The sequence below is a fragment of the Solanum lycopersicum genome, chromosome 7 (genome assembly GCF_036512215.1).
Source record: "Solanum lycopersicum chromosome 7, SLM_r2.1".
NCBI classification, from domain to species: Eukaryota; Viridiplantae; Streptophyta; class Magnoliopsida; order Solanales; family Solanaceae; genus Solanum; species Solanum lycopersicum.
Genome location: NC_090806.1, coordinates 6,409,260 through 6,428,428, shown reverse-complemented (window position 1 = coordinate 6,428,428; position 19,169 = coordinate 6,409,260). Strand labels below are relative to the sequence as shown.

At 35.4% G+C, this 19,169-nt stretch overlaps 1 protein-coding gene across 1 annotated transcript; it reads left to right on the top strand.

Annotated features, from left to right (window-relative positions):
• Nucleotides 1–8: 8 nt before the first annotated feature.
• On the top strand, nt 9–17,897 carry LOC101246643 (protein NUCLEOLAR FACTOR 1). Its single transcript, XM_004242811.5, has 25 exons — nt 9–237; nt 314–418; nt 621–753; nt 1,073–1,161; nt 3,014–3,203; nt 4,540–4,675; nt 6,026–6,149; nt 7,705–7,805; nt 7,924–8,055; nt 9,518–9,598; nt 10,288–10,469; nt 11,184–11,256; nt 11,786–11,845; nt 11,960–11,998; nt 12,087–12,175; nt 12,410–12,474; nt 12,617–12,663; nt 13,835–13,894; nt 14,579–14,650; nt 15,709–15,738; nt 15,834–15,928; nt 16,063–16,168; nt 17,205–17,267; nt 17,352–17,414; nt 17,575–17,897. The coding sequence occupies exons 1-25, from the start codon at nt 204–206 to the stop codon at nt 17,647–17,649; spliced, it is 2,244 nt and encodes a 747-aa protein (XP_004242859.2). The 5' UTR covers nt 9–203; the 3' UTR covers nt 17,650–17,897.
• Nucleotides 17,898–19,169: the final 1,272 nt, after the last annotated feature.

Sequence of the window (19,169 nt, the reverse complement as noted above, 5' to 3'; positions counted from 1 at the left end):
TATTTTAATGATAATTGCTATCGCAAATATTTGAACACATAATATATATATAATAATAATAAATCCGGTTCAGAAAAACCGACCGAGCCCCTATTTTGCCGGTTTATGAACGTACGGACCGAGCGCCTCAAAACCCCTCTTTTCTTCCTCCCTTAAACCCTTGAAAGCTTCACTTGTTAGCTCTGCCATTGAATTACAGCAAAATGGGCGGCAATCAACGATTTGGAAGAAAACGAGGTTAGTTAACTTTCAATCTCAGTTTCTTCTACTACGTTTTCTTTTTTTTTTTGTTGCGTAATTTCTTCGTGTAAAGGTATGAAGAGAAGACCAGAACAAAATTCTTCTAAAAAGTATCAGAATGTGAAGAAGAATCGTCGAAATAGCAGAGAACAGAAGCTCAATCGAAGTCCATCTCCAGGTAACTCATTCAAACTATAAACACTGTAACTTTTTAAATATTTCAAAAAAAAAAAAAGTTGAGAAAATATAGTGAAGGAACAGTTTGGGTTAATAGTTGATGATAAAAAAGACTGATTTTTATTAACTTTGTGGTATGTTATTTGAGGTTATTTACTCAAAGTTTTGAATTTTAGTTTTTTTGGTGGGTTGATACTTGATAGATGATTCAGCCGAAGAAAATTCGGAGATAGATTCAGAGGAAGAAATGGAAGCACAAAAGAAAGAAGAAGAAGAAGAAGAAGTTGTGGATTATAAGGAGCCAACTATGTATGATAGTTTGTTGGAGTCATTGAGGTAAAAGAAAGTTGTTACTTTTTAGAAGTATTTTTTTCCTTGCTAATGTGTTATCAAATACTTGTGATGATTTCTTAAAGTGTCAACTGTAGCTTTGTTTTGTTGAAGAAACGGAAAAGTTTTGTTTAATTTTTTGTATTTGGTTTTTCTTTCATGTTGAACTACTGTGCTCTATAATTTTAAATTAAAGCAAAGTCGACATCTTTGGTACAGAAACAGAATAAGAAAACAAAATCCATCTCTTCTCATGTCATTTTGAAACCATGGAGCTTCTTATATTATATCATGATAGTGGTTTGTGAACTGTGTCCGATTATAGGACAAAACAAGAAGAATATAACTCGGAATCAGAAGAAAGTGGAGATGATGGTGAGCAAGCTCATGGTGTTTCCGATGATGACGATGAAGGTAGGAGCTTAAGGACTAGGGAGAATTTGGCATTTTACTCTTAAATGTTGTGGAAGTTATTACTTGATTTTTAGTAATAGAAAGTTATTGCTGGATGTTTCATGTTCTTTATTTGCTCGTATATTCCATAGTCTTTAGTTCCTTTAGATGGTTATTGCTGATTCTAAGTAGTTTAGGTCGAGAATGGGACTTCTAGCACATACAAGTGAGGTTGGAAACTAAACTCTTTCAAAAATGCCAAAGCTATAGCTGATCTTAACTTTTTCTGGAACATTAACTCTAAAACCAATTTCAAATTAGGTTGGACCTTTTGTTTCTTTTTAGTCAAGTTTATCATTCTCAGTAGATTAGGCATGATATTTGAACAGTGAAGTCTATTAAGAGAGTCAAAGCTTGCAATATTTGACTGGGAAGAGTACCACTGCAGTTTCTGTGTCTTCAGCGTGCCATTAGTGAACTTAGGTTGCAGGCGCCAGCAAAACCTTCTACCCTTTCTTGTCAATTCATCTTAGTTTTTTCCAGCATAAGCTATAAAGTCGAGACTTATTAAGTAGGTGCCGGAATATTGATTCCAGATGGACTATCTGTATGGAGGAGAGAGATGTTTTTATGTCAGCTGGTGTTCTTATGTTCTCAAAGAACAGGAGTACATAAAATGTCTTGCTGCTAGATCAATGCCTTAGTATTCTTTCACCATCAAGGTAACACAAGAGATGGGGTACCCAACTCAATCTAGTCATGTCATTTTCTGCAGGTTTAGTATTTAGTTTTCTAGTCAAGAACGTCTTGCTGCTCCTGGATTTTGTCGCTGGTGTCAGTTGGGTTTATGAGTTACTGATATACCGATACATGCTAAATTTTATGTACATAGCTTGTATTTGCATGGATGATCTAATGGGATAAGTAAGATTTGGGAGTGTTTTCTTGTCTAAAATAATTGCTTTATCTGTATAGAAAAGAAGTGTTTGTTATGAGTTTTTGTAGCTGTTTGGACAATATTTCAGTTAAAGTTGAAACAAAAGAGTATTTGAAGTTGATACTCGGAAAAAAAAGGTGTTAGTAAGTTGAAGTTATGTTTGGCCATGGATGCCACTTCGTCTTCGAATCATCAAATCAGTATTTTCGGTATTCCACTTGAAGTTCAAATACTATCTGCAGGAGTTTGCAGTTAATGAATGTATATATATCCTAACAGGCTCTAAACATGCATGGTGGATAAATGAATTTCTCTTTTCTTCTTTTATGCTTTTGTATTCAGAAAGTAATCCTTCTTACTTGGTTAATTATTTATCTATTGATGAAAATGGGACAACTTCTAAGATTCATGAACTTCATGTTACTCGCTGCACTAAATAAAAGTAAGCAATAGAGAATGAATAGTATATTATATTTGCAAAGGAAGTCCTACTAATGCCTTAAAACTGCTCTCACTAATATTGGCAAAAGTACTTATAAATTGATCGCCAAACACAAACTCAAATATTTTTCAAAAGACACTTGAGAAAAAGAAATACTTCTTTTAAAAACAAAATTTATTTGAAAATTTGGCGACTGATCGGAGACCTTATAAACATTCATAATATTCACTACACGTTAATGGATTCCAAGAAAATCTTCCAACAATGAATACTGAAATCTTGCTCCGGAGATCTCATGTTTCTATTATGTGGACCTACAATACATAAGCTGGAGCTATATCTCGTGGTTTGTTATATATGAATTTGGGAGCATTTTTTTTCTTTTGAGGTGAAACTTTATTTTGGACTGCTGCATATGTCTGTTAATAACAGTAGCGTCTACTGATTAGTCTGTCCTTTTTTTCTCCCCCTTATGATTTTGTGTTTGGAAATAGGCAGTGATAGTGAGTCTTCTAGACTTAGTGAACCTGGTGCTAGTCAACATGGAAGTGGTCTGGGAAACCCTGTGGCACGGATTGGAGGTACTGAAACTGATGACGATGATTCAGAGGCTTCTGGTTCAGATGGAGAACAAGAATTGAGAGTAAATGGTCAACCCACAAGAGGGGCTTGTGCAAGCACGAGGTCCTACTAGTTTTAATTGAGTTTGTTTCCTTTTGTTTATTTTCCTTTCATATTCCTATATTTGTGTTAGTTCACTTGTTTATGTCTCATGATTGTGTTGGATTATGTTCTTGATATAATGCTCATGTCTTGTCCTCTTCGGACAAATCAAAGTTCTTGTCGCCAGAGGCTCATTTAAGGCACGCTCAAGCCCTGAAGCTCAAAAAAGTTTAGGGAAGGCGCTTCACCTCGCTTAAGTTGAGCTTAGGTGGGGTAAGCTGCTAAGCTGTGCACCTCATTGCCCATGAGTTCTACTTGAATCAATTGGTATTGAATGATAAAATGACCGGCGAAGAGATATACTAATTGTTATGGAAAACATATGGATGAATTTTTAACATATTTTTTGCATGACATATATATGTAACTGGGATGAATCTGGGATTCTTAAGGATCAATTTCCAAGTTTATTTTGTGTTGTTGGTAATCCCGGTATCATTCTAGCAGACATGTTTATTGAGGAAGGCTGGAGTTTTCAGTTTAGGAGCAATCTTCTTGAAGAGAAATGCATGAAATTGATTTATTCCTTCAGAAGATGCAAAGAGTTTCTGTCACACAAAGGGAAGGAAGATAAACTAATCTGGAAGGCTGAAGCAGTAATGGGATTTTTTCCAGCTATTTCACATTATACTGGAAATGCCCTTGGAAGAGGATATGGAAGACTGCAATGCTGATCAAAGTTGCATGCTTTGGCGGTCAGTGTCTTGTGACATATGAGACAATAGTGGTTGGATATTATGTACAAGATGTTAACTCTGTGGAGCATTAATGTCCATATTTATTTTTACATTTTCAGTCCAAGTTTACTTAGCAGATCTGTTCCAAGTTTCTGGTTGTCTTTGTAATAGAGTGGGTTATCCCTGGGAAATTCAGAGAAGTTCTTGAATGCTGGGAATCAGCTTATCTAGGTGGTATATTGAAGAAAATGTGGAGATCAATTTGTATATTCATAACATAGACTATTTGAAAAGAAAGGAGCAAAAGATGTTTCGAAGACACTATGGAGCATATCCGGATTATAAAATATAACTGCCTGTATCACTCGTATTTCTGGAAGGATGGAATACCAGTTTTAATTTACATGATGTGTTAGACTTGCTATAACATTTAGGAATTTGGTGTAATCAAGTCTAACTTCCTTTTTTCCCTTCGTTTTCCCAGTTTCAAGTATCAGCTTCATACTGTTTTCTTTAATAAAATCGTAGCTCATCAAAAACAGTTTGATGGTTGAGGAAAGATTTTGGCAGTCAGAAGTTATGAAAATTGTTAATCTACCACGTTCTTTCCGTGCATGCAGTTCATTTCACTCTCATTTGGATCACAAGTTATCCAAAGAAGAGGTTGACGAGCTAGAGAAAAAGAAATGGACTTACAAATGGGTGGTAGCCATGTCAAATTACAAGTGGAGGGGGACAGGCAAGTGTTTTCTGAAGGTAGCTGTCTTGTTTGCTTATGGCTATGTTATTCTATTGTAGATTGCTTCATAGTGCTCAAACCCTTCTCCACTTTTGGTTGTTGTAGATCTTCATTCATCCCTTCTCTTGGGCAGAATGTCTATTACGCTATGTTCATGTAATATCAGTCCGGTAAATAGTAAAATATTGATCTGTGATTTGTTTTAATCCACATTGTTGCAGAACTTTTGATGACCACATTGTTGCAAAATTGCCAGCTGCATTGCTGGAGCAACATATATCTTTGCTAGACCTAATGTCCAATTTAGGGGCAAATTTGGGCAACAAATCTATAGAGTATTTTGTTGTCCAAATTGTTTGAAAGTGGTATCTTGCTTAACATCTTCTAGGATTTATTAGTGTATTTCTCAAAGGAACAGAAAATAGTGCATGGTCAGTGAAGTGCTGTTGCCGGTGTCTGGTAACTCCCACCCACTGATCGAGATTCCACTTGCTTCTGGGTTTCTTTAGGATTGTGGATCAATTGTCATATTGAATCTAGTTATTTTAAGGGGAAATTTTAAAAATATACGTCCTACATAACATATTTCGCAATATAGCCAATATATAATATTATATAACATTTTGCAATATTATAATACCTGAGGGAAAGCATTACACATAATGTGTCAACCTTGTATAGAAGTGTATAAATAATATATAAAAGGTGTTTATACACAAATAGGAATTACACCGGGAATAGTGTTGTATACTATTTTATATTGGATTATGTGGCGTAAATATTGTCTCCCAGTAAATGTAAAGCATAATTTCCCCTTTTTAAATTGTTCATCTTGCATTTGGCTTTCTGTTAGATACTTGTCAATTCTGGTTATTTTTGTTTTTAAGCTTCAAACTTGCAGGTGCAGTGATACTTATTGCAATGTGTCTGGATACTCTGCAGTTCTTTTTGAAATCTTTCCTTTTTAATATCCACTTGTGGGATTATACTCTGTATTATGTGTTGTAAACTTGCATATGGGTGTGCACGTTTGTGTGTTTATTTTTTGTGATAAACAGCTTAAGTCTGTAAAGGATACCAACAGTCAAGAGCTCTCTTTTTCTAAAACGTTGCTCCCTATGTGTATTGAGTTACACGTGTACCATGTTTTTTGATGCTTAGGTCAAAATGTCGAATTCCCTCGGTTACTCAATTTTAAGGTTCACGGAGGAATGCCTTCTGCTTGCATTGCTGAATATAGGCAAATCTTGCAATACCTAGCTGGACTGCTCTTTTCTATATCAATGGATTCACCTATTAAAAATTTATGCATTGCTTTTCCACAGTGATCTTCCCATACAATTACAAGTTCTATTGCTTCCTTGCAGGAGCCAGAAAGCTTTTTGTTTCATGGCTTGAAGCCAACACTACACAAGCATTGGTTGAGTATATATGAGAAGTCTGTAGGGGCAGATTTTGATTCATCAAAGCAGAGACTATTTTTCTCCATATGTAAGTAAAGGCCATCAAGTTTGTTTTGGTCATTTTGTTGGTGTTTTACTTATCAAATGTTTGTTGCCTGTGGTGTGTGATAGATGGATAGAACGATGTGCCTGTTTCTTAGTTATTTTGCAACAACTTGTGCAAGATATATCAGTTACAGTCAGCAACCCTTAGAGTTGTAGATCATTAGTGTGACACCAGAACCCGATGTTTTTTCAGTTTGTCAATCAAATTTTCATGTCACTTATCTCCTGATGTTCTAATGGTTCTGCATTGATACTTGTGGTCTTACAAATAGCACTATCTATTCTTGTCCGAAGTAGTGTTTACTACTAGGTGGGTTTTGGTGAAGTTAAAGCAGAAAAAATGAATTTGAGTTAACCTTGTGGAAAAATTGGAGAAGAAAGAGATTACTAATGGTAGAGAGATGTCGTAGCTCTTAGGCTGCATTATTAGCTACTATCTCTTTTTGTGGTGAAATTACTTTTGGAGCTGTGTATGTATTTGATTTTGTAAAATCTTGTCATAAACTAAAATTGTTCCAAGTGAAATATTTTCCATACATGTAAGGGCATAGGAAAAAGCAAACAAAAAGGAAATATAAAATTGAAAAAAATTGATGGTGGATGTCCACGTTGTGGCCTTGGAGACCTGGCCTTGTTATTCCAGTGACCACATAAGTTATTATTTTTCTTACCCAAAAAAAGAAGAAATCGGTGTAGGATAGGGAATGGGAGGCGGCTCGGTGGAGGATTTCCAAATTGGCAAATTCGAGTCTTCACAATAAACCTTGCTGTGAGCCCATCTTCTGCCGTTTTTGTGGGCAAAGTTTACCAAATGGGCCTAGGCTGGCTCTAACACTATGCCCCTCCTCCCCTCCCCCCCCCCACCCCCACCCCCCCCCCCCCACCCCCTCCCCCAAATTGAGGTCCACTTGTACTGCTGTTATTCTTGGTAGGTAAACATACATTCACTCATAATGCTGCACAAAATTTCACTATGCTGAACTTGACTAATCTCAAAAAAGCAAACATGCTTGACAGCGTAGTCAATTTGAATTCTGATGTGATATTTCCAACTTAACCAACAAGTGAGGTCCATCTCTAATGATTCACACCTTATGTATGCATCAGTGATGCAAAACGTTGTCGTAGGAACTTTCAAGCATTTGCATTATGTGGTTATTGCATCATTCCCTCAAGCTTAAAGTTCATAAAACCAAAGTATACAAAAATTACAGGAAGTGGCGTTCTTACTTGCACTATCAAGTGCTTACATTTGGTTTTGTACTTCAACAAGTTTGTCTAGATTATGGGAATTTGATTTTGAGTGATTGTTGAGGGAGGGAAACAAGAATGAGATAGGGTGTGTATTTTCTTCATCGAAGGAATACTAAAGGTGAATTAGATTCTCTACTTATTTGTTCTCTTACCAAACTCCTATTGTGGCACCCTTTGTCGTTATTAACCTGATGGATTTTATCTTGCTCTTCATGTATTATATTCTGTTTCCTGTTCTGCTATAATTGGTGTTGTAATTGCAATTGCTTCCTTTACTATTATAGGCAACAGCTACCGGGATATTCTGCACCACAACAAGAAACCCTTCTATCTCAAAGGTCTAGAAGAAGATTCAAGTACCATGGATGCTTATGTTATGCATTCTGTAAGAGCATCTCATTAACTTCTTTTCACCATAATTTACTTGTTCAAGTTTGAGTGATGTGTTTTATAATACAAATTGCAAACATGTCTTGGTTATATGAGGGAATCGTTTTGTGCAGCTCAATCATATCTTCAGAACTAGGGATCTTGTAAAGAAGAACGAGGCAAAACTAGCTAAGCTTCAGGACAATGTGAAGGTGGATATCCTAAGTAATGAAGCCTTTCTTGACCGCGGGTTTACTCGCCCTAAGGTATTTACCTATTTTCATTCCTATTCTTTTGAATATGAATTTGTGAGAAATATACACTTTGTTATCTATGTTACACGGATTTTTCATTTGCCTTGGTGTACCCATCGATTGGGTGATAATGAATGTAACTACTTTTGTGCTTATTCTACAAAATACAGTAGAAGTTAGCAAAAACCTTTGCGTACTTGCACTGGATATTTCCCAACACCAGTAGCGGATATCAAGCTTTGTGTGTTTTATTAGAGGTGCATCCTTGTCTTGTTTACAATTTATAGAAATTGTTGAGGGCTTTGATGTGTAAAATTGAGGATATTCTTAGAAGAAGATTTTTATATGTTAGTGGGAAATTGTGTGATTTCGGTTAAAAGAGAACATCCCATCCTACTCTTGGTACATGCACTTTGCTGGCGTAACCTTGTGTATTGTCTGTGAGTTAATACTCTTAAAAGTTATACCCATTGTTAGTAGTTATGGTGGAGCTGGATTATTGCAGAGGAGACTACTTGATGTACAACTATAACTATCCAATCCTCCGTTCAAAGAGACTCTTAAACGTATTCCATCCTGACCCACATTTTATGCATATCACTCCTGATAGTTGGTTTAGCCTTTAAGAAGTTAAATCACAACATTGCCGATCTCCAGAGAATCAGAAATACTGGATAGCCTAGCAATTTCTCTTTCCAACATGACAATTTCTTTTTTGGGTAGTACCTGTTAATGTGTTAGGCACATCAGATATGCCCTCGCCAAACCCTCTTACTGGGGACTACTGGGGGTTCTTCCCACTTCTTTTCTCAGTGAGTCGAATTTCCGACTTCTTGGTGAGAAGTGGAGTGCTTTTCTCACTATAGAAACCTTTCTTGTTAATATGCCCTTCTACTTATTGTATATGTGCGCAAGCTTAAAGTTCATTTTCTTCTTTTTTTGCTTGTATATTTTACTTGTAATACAGCTTGGCATATCATATATCTTTTAAAAGTTTTTTCTGATTATGCCAATGGTCAGATCCCTATGAATAAGCTAGCTTCGGAATCCCACTACCTTTAGTCATTATATCATAAGATTTTCCTTATTCTCTCCCCTCCTACATTAAACACCTGTTCAACTGTCTTTAGACATAGCAAAAGTGCAGTTGACTATCACCTGATTATTTAGGAACTAACAGCGCATTTGAGCCGTCGAGGTCCACTGATGGTTTTATATTCTGGATTTCAACGAGCGTGATCAACTTTTTCAATAATTTCTTAATGATTCAGCTGATTTTCTTGATGATTGTACTTCTGTGGTTACATCCATATTTGTTCTATATCAACTTTTGTACTATGATCTTGCATTTCCTGGTGTCCGATTTTGTACCCTCATCTTTCATTAAGCACTTCAAAACATTTAGTGTTTGATCATTTTTTTTGTGGTTTGGTTAACTTGTTATAATATTGATCATTTCTTGTGATTGGTTCAGGTTTTGATCCTTCTCCCCCTAGCAAGTGTTGCATTTCGGTTAGTCAAGCGGCTGATTGATTTGACACCTCCTAAATACAAGGTAGTTTCTCCATTTCCTGAATTCTCATGCAAAATAAACTAAGCAGCGCCTTTCCTAGATTTTGCAGCAGCTTTCATGAAATGATATTTAACCTTGTTGGATCTTGGAATTAAGCAAGAGTATTGTTATTCATGCTGTTGCCGCTTGACCTAGAAATTGTAGTTAGTTTCTGTGAAGTATATAGAACTTTGCCTAGTAAGATATATTGACTAGCGTTTGGAACCAAGCACCTTGCAAGTTTCTATAGACACCTTACGTAAGATAAACATATATCAAGTTAAAAACTGTGCTATTTTATTTTGCAGTAATATGCAGACTTTTAGCAGTGATATGCTAGTGAATATGGATTTGTTAAAAAAATTGGTAATGGGATAATTTTATTAATGAATAACTGCTAGTGTGTAGGTATTTCCAGTAAAATGAATTACATGTTCGATTTGTGATAAGTTGCTCCTTCTAGAAGACAAGAATGTACAATGACCTATTACGCCTTCATTTTTGGGATTGAGGTGAACGTTTAGATTTCTAGGAAAACATTTTGGCCTTGTTAGATGTGAGTCGTTAAGTGGAGCTCATAGTTAAGGTAAAGACATTATTTAATTAGCCGCCACTAGACCAAGATTATATTTCTAATTTTGGCATCAGTAGGCCTTCTTCATACTTTATTAATGTGGTTTTGATTCCCTCAGTCTAATGTAGAGGAGCATGAACGTTTCTATAGAGAATTTGGAGCTGGAGTAAGTGAAGAGAAGGAGGATGAAGATGCTGCGGAAATCTCTGAATCAAAAAGGAGCTCAAAACCATCTGATTTTGAAACACTATTTGGGGGAAATAACAATGATCATTTCATGATCGGAATTAAATTCACTAGGTATGTTTCTTAACTCTTGTGAAATTGCCCAAACATTTACTACACCATGAAGCTGTCTTTCTTTGTCCAAGTACTTTTCAACTTCGATGCTCTATGTATTGCTGGTAAGCATTATTCAAAGGACACATAATTTGCTCATTATTCAGTCATGAACAACTTGCTGAAGTACCTGTATTATGCAAGCAGGTTCCTAATAGAAAAGTTTAATCGTCTATTTCGCCTTGCATTCATATCCTCCTGGTTTATTTGTTTTTAAGATGTCGTGTGCTGCATGTCATAGTAGCCCTTGATACACATCTTGCTAAATAAATTCACGATTTATAGAAAGAACAACGAAGTTATTAAATGAAACCCACAATTTTCAAAGATGTCATGTATGTTCATGAGATGTCTTGTGGTTGTGCGCTTCCACTTTGACTGATGATGCTTTAAATTGGTTAATCTAAATAAGCTTTGACTACAAATTGATGGATGTGGCACATGGTTCAACTTGAAATCTAAGCAATACATGAAGATGGACAAATCGAGACACTTATTTCTTTTCTTACAGAGTAGGGTAGAACATGCTAGCAACACTCAATAAGGTAATGAAACTGTGTGCATAGGTATGAGTAACTCCACGGTATAATGTCAAAATTATGGAGAGATGCATGTGGGATATTTTTATTGTTTTTTTTTCTTCAAAGGCAAATCATATGCGTGTCTTTATTTTAGGAGAAGCATAAGATTGTATGGTGACTTCTACTCGTCAGACATGATTGTTGCTTCCCCACTTGGGTTAATCACTGTAAGTTTGCTAATATATGCTTTGATCTCTTGTTCCTTGTCATTTTATGGCTTATAGATCTTTCATGAAATCCTTGATTCTCTCTTATGTTTGACATATACAGTATATGTTTTCCAGAAAACAGAAAGGAAAAGAAGTGCTAATTTAAAGCCATAAATTGAAGTAATAAAGGGACCTTGCAAATCGTCGCCTCTTGACTGACTTTTTTGTTGAGGGGGCTTATATCTGTAATATTCTATACAGGCTTAAGACAGACAATTTTTTCTCCACGAATATTGTAATTTGAATAGTCTCATAACTTCAAAGGAGCCCGGCTAGTCCTTTTCAAAAAGAAATAATCAAAAACATCATGCATCCTTCTATAATCTCAGAACTCTATTCTTCTCATTTCTATACCCTGTTTCAGTATATCAACAGATTTTCCCAAAGCTTATTCTCTTAATGCTAACGCTATGCAGCTGTAATGTGATGTACGAGAATCGTAATAAGTTGAGCTGTTACTAACTTTTTGTTGAATTTCTTCCTCCAGAAAATTGGGGAGGCAGAATTATACAAGGATAAAAATGTTGATTATCTGTCTTCTATAGAGGTAATTATTGTTGGAATATTATATTAGTTTGGAAAGTAGTGGGCTGTGCTTTATCTTTTTTAGCAACGCTCATTACCCTTTTATCATCTAACGATATAACTACCATTTGAGCAGGTTCTAATTGTCGACCATGCAGATGTCATATTGATGCAGGTACTTAGATAGTTCATCTGTGCCCCTTTTATTGATTTGGTGCATATCTACACTTCACTATCTTCTGTTCATATTTTTGTACTTGCAGAATTGGTCACACGTGAATACAATTGTTGAGCAATTAAATCGGATACCTTCCCAGCAACATGGAACAGATATTATGCGCATTAGGCAGTGGTAAGCTTCAAACTGCTCTTTTATCTGCCTTTTTGCTTGTTTCAGTTATCCACCCCTTTTTTTGGAAAAAAGAAGTGGGTTGCTCTGTGTGTTCTAAACGCGGATTCACGTAAAACAATCCGGGACCACACAAATAGAGGATAAATATGAGGGCGAAACTGAGAACACGTTGCACTCCCTTGAAATGACTGATGCTTTTTGCAGATAATTCTGTTTTGTGAATGTGTCTTGCAGGTATTTAGATGGTCAAGCGCCATTCTATCGGCAATCAATAATCTTATCTTCTCATATAAATCCAGGTAAGTTCACAACTTTTGTGTGGTGTGCAGGCTGTAAAGATAGATTGTAATGATATAATTTTGAATAATCTGGTGTCATTCTTGATAACTGTTTTTACAAGTACAGCCTAAAATTTATAGTTTTTTTTTCTGTCCTATGCAGACATCAATGGATTATTTAACCATCATTGCCTCAACCATGAAGGAAAGGTCTGTCCATTTGGCATTGCATATAAATATTCCTCTTTTCTCTGGTGACAATGATGGGAAACTTTCGAATAATGATAACCCTTAATATGATTTTGTGTTGTGTTTGTCTCTTGACCTCTTCCTAATTTAGAGTCCTATATCGTTGCTTTTTGACTGCTCTTTCCGTCATCTGCTTTCCCTCAGTTATACCTCCTTTTGTTTGCTGTATTATAAGTTGGTGGCTGAGGGAAATAAGCATTTTGGGCATAGCTTGAGCATCTAGCGCGTAAAAGAAGTATATGCTTTTCAGAGGGAAAATTAACTTTGATCTACAAACGAAAAAGGGGTACAATTGCTGGTCCGTTTGTTAAAGAAAATTACTGGGCCAGTCTGATGGAATTATTTTTTCACCCAAAATATTCAAACGTTGATAGCCTTCTTGTCATCATGTTAATTTGAGTGTCTGGACTAATCAATCGTCTAGTGATTTGTTGCTATACTTGTAATAAATTTTTTGTTGATAACAGAGGTAATTTTTGTTGGAATTTTGAGGACCAATGATGCACAACTCAAAACTTGATGGAGAATGGACCTTACCCTCTGTTCTTTACTCTTAAATATTGGGCCAGTGAAATACTTCTAAACTACATCACGTTGTGCTCTTGTCACTAGGTCAAAGCCTGGGGGCACTTTGAAGCTGTAATTTTAATTATTATTTTTCCTTTATCTAATTAAAAATAAAATCATTTTCCATTTGACTTTCTATTTTTCCTTCCACTTACATTCTTCTAATGAGGACCTTCATAAAAGAAAAAAAAGTTCTTCTAATGAAGATGATAGATGTGCCTAAACTTATGCAACATGATGAATGAATTTCCATTATACAGTAATATTTTAATAGTGGGAGATGGAAATTTTGATGCGAGTTCAATATGTTGTTCTTACTTCATTTGAGTTTTGAAGGGTTGCTACATTAGGGGAAAAAGAATTGGATTTCCACTAGATAAGATTGATGCATAGTCCTGCACATCACGTTGGAATTTATAATGCTCATTCAACATTAATTAAGAAAAAATTGCTAGAAATGTCCTCTTTACTGTCCTAAAACATCAATATAAAATTTCAGCATGTTTACATTCTGTGAATGCTTAGAAAAGAGATATATTTGCTTATCTAAGTGCTGTATTTTCAGGTCAAACTGGCAAGTGAGTATAAAGGTGTTTTACCAAAGGTAGTACTTCAAATACGGCAGGTGAGCATTAAAACTATGGTCCTTATCAAAAAAAAAATATGGTCTTGTAGTTATATTTAATAATTTGGTTTGAACCCAGCAAATTTTCAGTGTAAGAATTTCATTTTTTTTTTTTTTTAATGACCCTGGTGTCCGGTCCAGCTTTTGCTCATCTTAACTAATGCCACGGAATACCTGCCACCTCCCCCCAGCATGTACCAGTTAACTCTGTCCATCTAGGCTAGGACAGATGGGAAGAGTCAGCTAGTGTTTTTTTGTCTCCACTGGAATTGAACCTGAGACCTCATGGTTCTCAACCACTTCATTGACCAATAGGCCACACCCTTGGGTGCAGGAATTTCAGTTTATCAAAAAGGGGTACATCGAGTCTGGGTCTGTAGTTATGTCACGTTATAATTATGTTGATACTATGATCACCTCATCTAAAACTTTTGTTTAACAGAGATGGGACACTTATATTTCTTTTATGTCTTAAACTCTTGCTCTTCCCTGCAGTCTAATTATTTTTCTTAGCCAAGCATGTGGACATACTATTGTATGCTACATGTATTATTAAGTTTAAATCTTGTCTGGCTTCTGTTTTATTTTTTAATGGTAGACGTGAATTTGATTAATCTTGTTACTGTGGAAGTACTATAGATTCCTTTCTCCTCTTATGATCCTTGCCATTTCTCAAACTTGCAGATTTATGAGCGATTTGATGCGAATACTGCTGAAGATGCTGATGATGCCCGGTTTGACTATTTCACAAAAAAGGTCTGTTATTCTTCTGCATTATTGATCATTTCTCTTCATGATGGCACGGCTCAAATAATTGTGATATTATCTTTCCTGAAGTTCAGAGCTTGCTCCTACTACGCCTTTAACAAGATGTAATGTATTTCCCAGACCATAAAAAATGTTTAAGAAAATGAAACCTCATTACCTTCTCAGCGGAAGTTCTATAAAAATGGTATCCTCTTTACTAGGCTCCAGGGTCATAATGCCTGCTTCACATTCTTTAATCAAATTTTTCCTTAACCAAATCATTGTGTGGCTGCTGTAGATCCCCTCCCCCTTTCAATGAGAAAAACCCAAAGAAAATAGGAAAACAATAATGAATGTGAAGATAAAAATGAGTATGGTTCAAATAGTACTACATTGTATGATCACATTTTTTAAAGTTAACATACGTACAGTTTCCCGTTGTCTGATCTGTATAACCCTTATATCATTTCTTCTGTTACAGAGCCGCCATATGATTCATCCTTTAGGCTCTAATTTTCTTAGATCCTGTATTTTATCATGTTAGCTTATATCGTAAATGCAACTCTTTTCCTTTTTCACGATGAAGCTAGATAAGTATATAGCAACTTACTTCTCTGCCGGAACGTATTTGTATAAATGATTATTTTGGAATCGGATACTCTAATCATTTTTTGTGTCTGTATTAAAAGATTATTTAAGGCACTGCCCCTAATCTTTGTTTAAATTTCAAATCCAGCGGTGCATATAAACTAAGATTTTATCCAATACCATCTCGTTACTTCCCACTGAGTTTTCCTGAACTATTTAGCACCTGCGTTTGGACTGTGTTATTCAATGTAAAGAGAGATGAAGTCGTCTTGCTTCAATATTTGTCATTTACTCATTAGTTATGGAATTGTAAATTCATTCTTTTTTTCGTCAAAGAAAAAAACTTCTTATAACCACACCCTTCTACTGTGCAACATGATTTTGTAAAGTTAATATCATCATCAAATTTGTTGGTCTTACAATTGAGCTGTACTATTGATGTATGGTCAACTCCACTCTGATCAAGTTTGTTATTCTAGGTGTTCCCCAAGATAAAAGATTCCACTCAGGTATGTTTGACTGAGCTCGGGAAACAATTCATTCTTCCTAAGTATTCAGCTGTGTGAGAGATGGTTATTCCTAGACTCCTTTTTGTGTTCTGCAGGGTGGTATAATGCTATTTATTAGCTCTTACTTTGAGTTTATCCGTGTAAGGAACTTTTTGAAGTCACAGGAGGCATCCTTTTGTCTGTTGGGAGAGTGAGTAATATCTTGTGTTCAGATCGCTTTGCATTTCTATGTATAAAATTGAATTTGTGACCCAAGTGGTCTACTTGTTATATAAGTATGCTGTTCTAGTTTAAGTTCAGTCAGTTGTTTGCCTTTCTTTCTAGGTACACTGAGCAAAGTGACATATCTCGTGCACGAGGGTGGTTTTTTGATGGAAAGAAGAAAATCATGCTTTACACTGAAAGAGCTCACTTCTATCACCGATACAAGGTTCTCTCTCCTGAATACTATATGTGCTGCCTTACTTTGTCTATTCATGCTTATAAGAATGGTCTGGTATTTGTCATGGATAATGTTGTATGCTTTTAGTCTATACCTTGTATATCTGATTCTGCTGAGAAAATTGCAGTTAGTCCAAGGCACTCTAACTAGGAATTTTAATCAGCTTATAAAACTCTTCTTATAGTTATTCCTGGTTTCTTCAGTCTTGACATGAACAATCTCCAAATCTCCGATTAAATGGGATAAATGTGCTTTCGTCCAATTGGAAGTGGTTTCTTTCAGCTGATCGATCTGATTCATGAAAGTTTTCCTTGAATGAGCTTAGAGGATCATGATCAAGGTGATATCCACTCACAAACTAGTATACTGTGAGGAACAGATGGGGATTATGCTTAGATTAGATCTATGGTACTCGTCCAAAAAAAGGAATGAAATAGAAAAACTGGTAAGATAAAGCTAGGAGTGCTACAACCTGTCTCTTGCAAAGGTTTCTAATTTTCTTTGTATCTGGTAGCTGAATATGAAAGCTCCTGAATGTCTAAGACAAACGATCTTCAATGCTAATAGTTCTGTGCTACGGAAGTTATATTGAGCCTGGAAGTATACCTTCTAAATTACTTGATGGTATTATGGATTTTTCTACTCTTACAAGTCTGTAGTTCTAGGGAAAACTAGGAGTGCTTCCAAGGATAGTTTTGTATTTTGTTCCTGGGGTTGAATTTGTGATCTAGTAGACTTGTCACTTCCAAGAATGAAAGGCAGTTTGTTATGCAGTAACATTTGTATTTAAACAGTATCGTGCGGTAGTGGCCAACTTTCTTCTCAATTACACAGCCATTTGATAGTTACTGTTGGTATTAATCTCGTCTCCTTTCATGATTATTGGTTGTATGTATCCTTTTTGAAACTTATTGATTGTATGTATCCTTAGATTCCTCTAAAAGATATTACCAGCCTTTTTTAATTTATTGTTTGCATAATACTAACTAATAATTTTATGTGTTCAACTTGTTCTGAGAATTAGATACGTGGCATTCAGAACTTGATCATTTATTCACTTCCAGAGCGGAAAGAATTTTACCCAGAGGTGATCATTTCTACTGCGCCCCCAAATTAGGTGCTTCACATGAACGCAAATCTTACCAAGTTATCTTTTTCATTTCTCCTGCAGGTTGTAAATCTGCTACAAGGGTCTGCTTGCACTGTTCTATTTTCTCGTTTTGACCAGCTTCGGGTATGGCTTCAAATCGCCCTATTAGTTCTATCTTTTGCTCTGATGCTTCTTCAACATTTTCCTCTTTGCCCGGTCAAAGTAGTCATCTCAAACTTTCTCCAAGTGTTTGGTTTCCTTGTGGTGTTCTTACCGCGCAATCTACTTTGTCTGTTGAATTCAGCTTGAGAGGATTGTTGGTACTGCTGCTTCAAAAAGGATGGTCACGTCGGACAAGGGTGTTTTCGTCTTTTGCTAAAAGGGAAGTCACAGAAAATCTCAACAGTAGTGTTTGGCCAAAGAGGTCTTGCTTTTAGAAGGGTCCAACTGTTTCTTATGCTCAAGGAACTGCACTTATCCAAAAGAAGGAAAATGGTTCTTGCCTTCAATTCAGAAATCTTATAACACATTCTTTGAGCAATATTGCTTAATTTTTTCTTTTTAAAATTTTGATATTTGTATAACATTATTCAGTTTCAGAAATATATAAAAAAAAAATGAACTTAAATCGTTTCGACTGTTCTGCCCTTGGGATTTTTGGGCGATGAGTTAGCGATGGCTATGTAGTAGTTTACAAGTACTTCTATTGCACACGTTTTTGGAGCAAGGTGCGATTTATATTAACTGAATATCCATTGCAAGCAGGGGTGGACTCACACGTACCCGTGAGAGTATACGCGCACTCATTAACTTTTTAAACAAGTCATATATATATAGAGAATTGATAAAATGAATATGTATTCCGGGGTGGATTCACATGTATCCATGAGAGTGCACGTGTACTCGTTAATTTTTTAAACAAAATTATATAGATATATATATATATGTAGAGAGAGAAAATTGATAAAATAAACATATATTTAATAGTGCATCCTAACAACTAAAAGTCATGGGTGCACTGGTCAAACGCTCCAACTAGCGAAGGCAACAAATTTTTTAACTTTAAATTCAGCCTTTTCTCTTAAAAATAAACTTTGATAAGATTACTAGAAACAAATAAAAGCCCTAAAACAATTCTAAATAAACCATAGCACAATTCTAAGTAAATTATAAGGCTACTAGAAAATCTACAACTTACAAGCGTTGTTGTTTCTTCACTGCATAATTGAAGTCCTACTCCTATTACTTCTGCGTAAATTTGTAAAATCTTCTTTGTAAGCGTATTGTTTTACGCAATAATTTGTTGTTGATTTTTGTGATTTGAGATAAATAGATTTTTGACGAAAAATATTTCTTCTCAATCAAGTGCTGGTTTTAGAGACAATTCTTTGCGTTTTAGAGATGAGTTTGTTATGCAGTCACTTAAACCGGATCCTGGAGAAAGAATATCCATTGGTAAATATAGCCCTAGAATACGAGATGAAGTGAGAAAACATTATATTCAACAAGGGCCTTGTCAACCGGGATAATGAATATCCTCAAATTAGATTTGAAATGAAATGTGTCGATTTTCTATAGTATTCTTGATAAAAATAGATGTTTTTTTTTAATTATAAAATAATATATTCACTATTAAAATTTATTGGGACCTTAAACTTTTGAAGGCCTTAAGAGTCTTCGCTAACTTTATCCTTACCTTGGAGTCACTCTTAGTAGTGTCATCCCTATCTTTAAATCCTGAATTCGCCTTTGATCGCAAGAATATGAACATATCTATGCAGTCGGGTTTGTATGGAATCTACAAGAAAAAAAGACTACAGCAATTTTTCAATGTCGTTATAAGTTGGATAGTCAAATGTTTTATACTACTTTTAAATAGAAGCTGAAGCAATTTTCCTA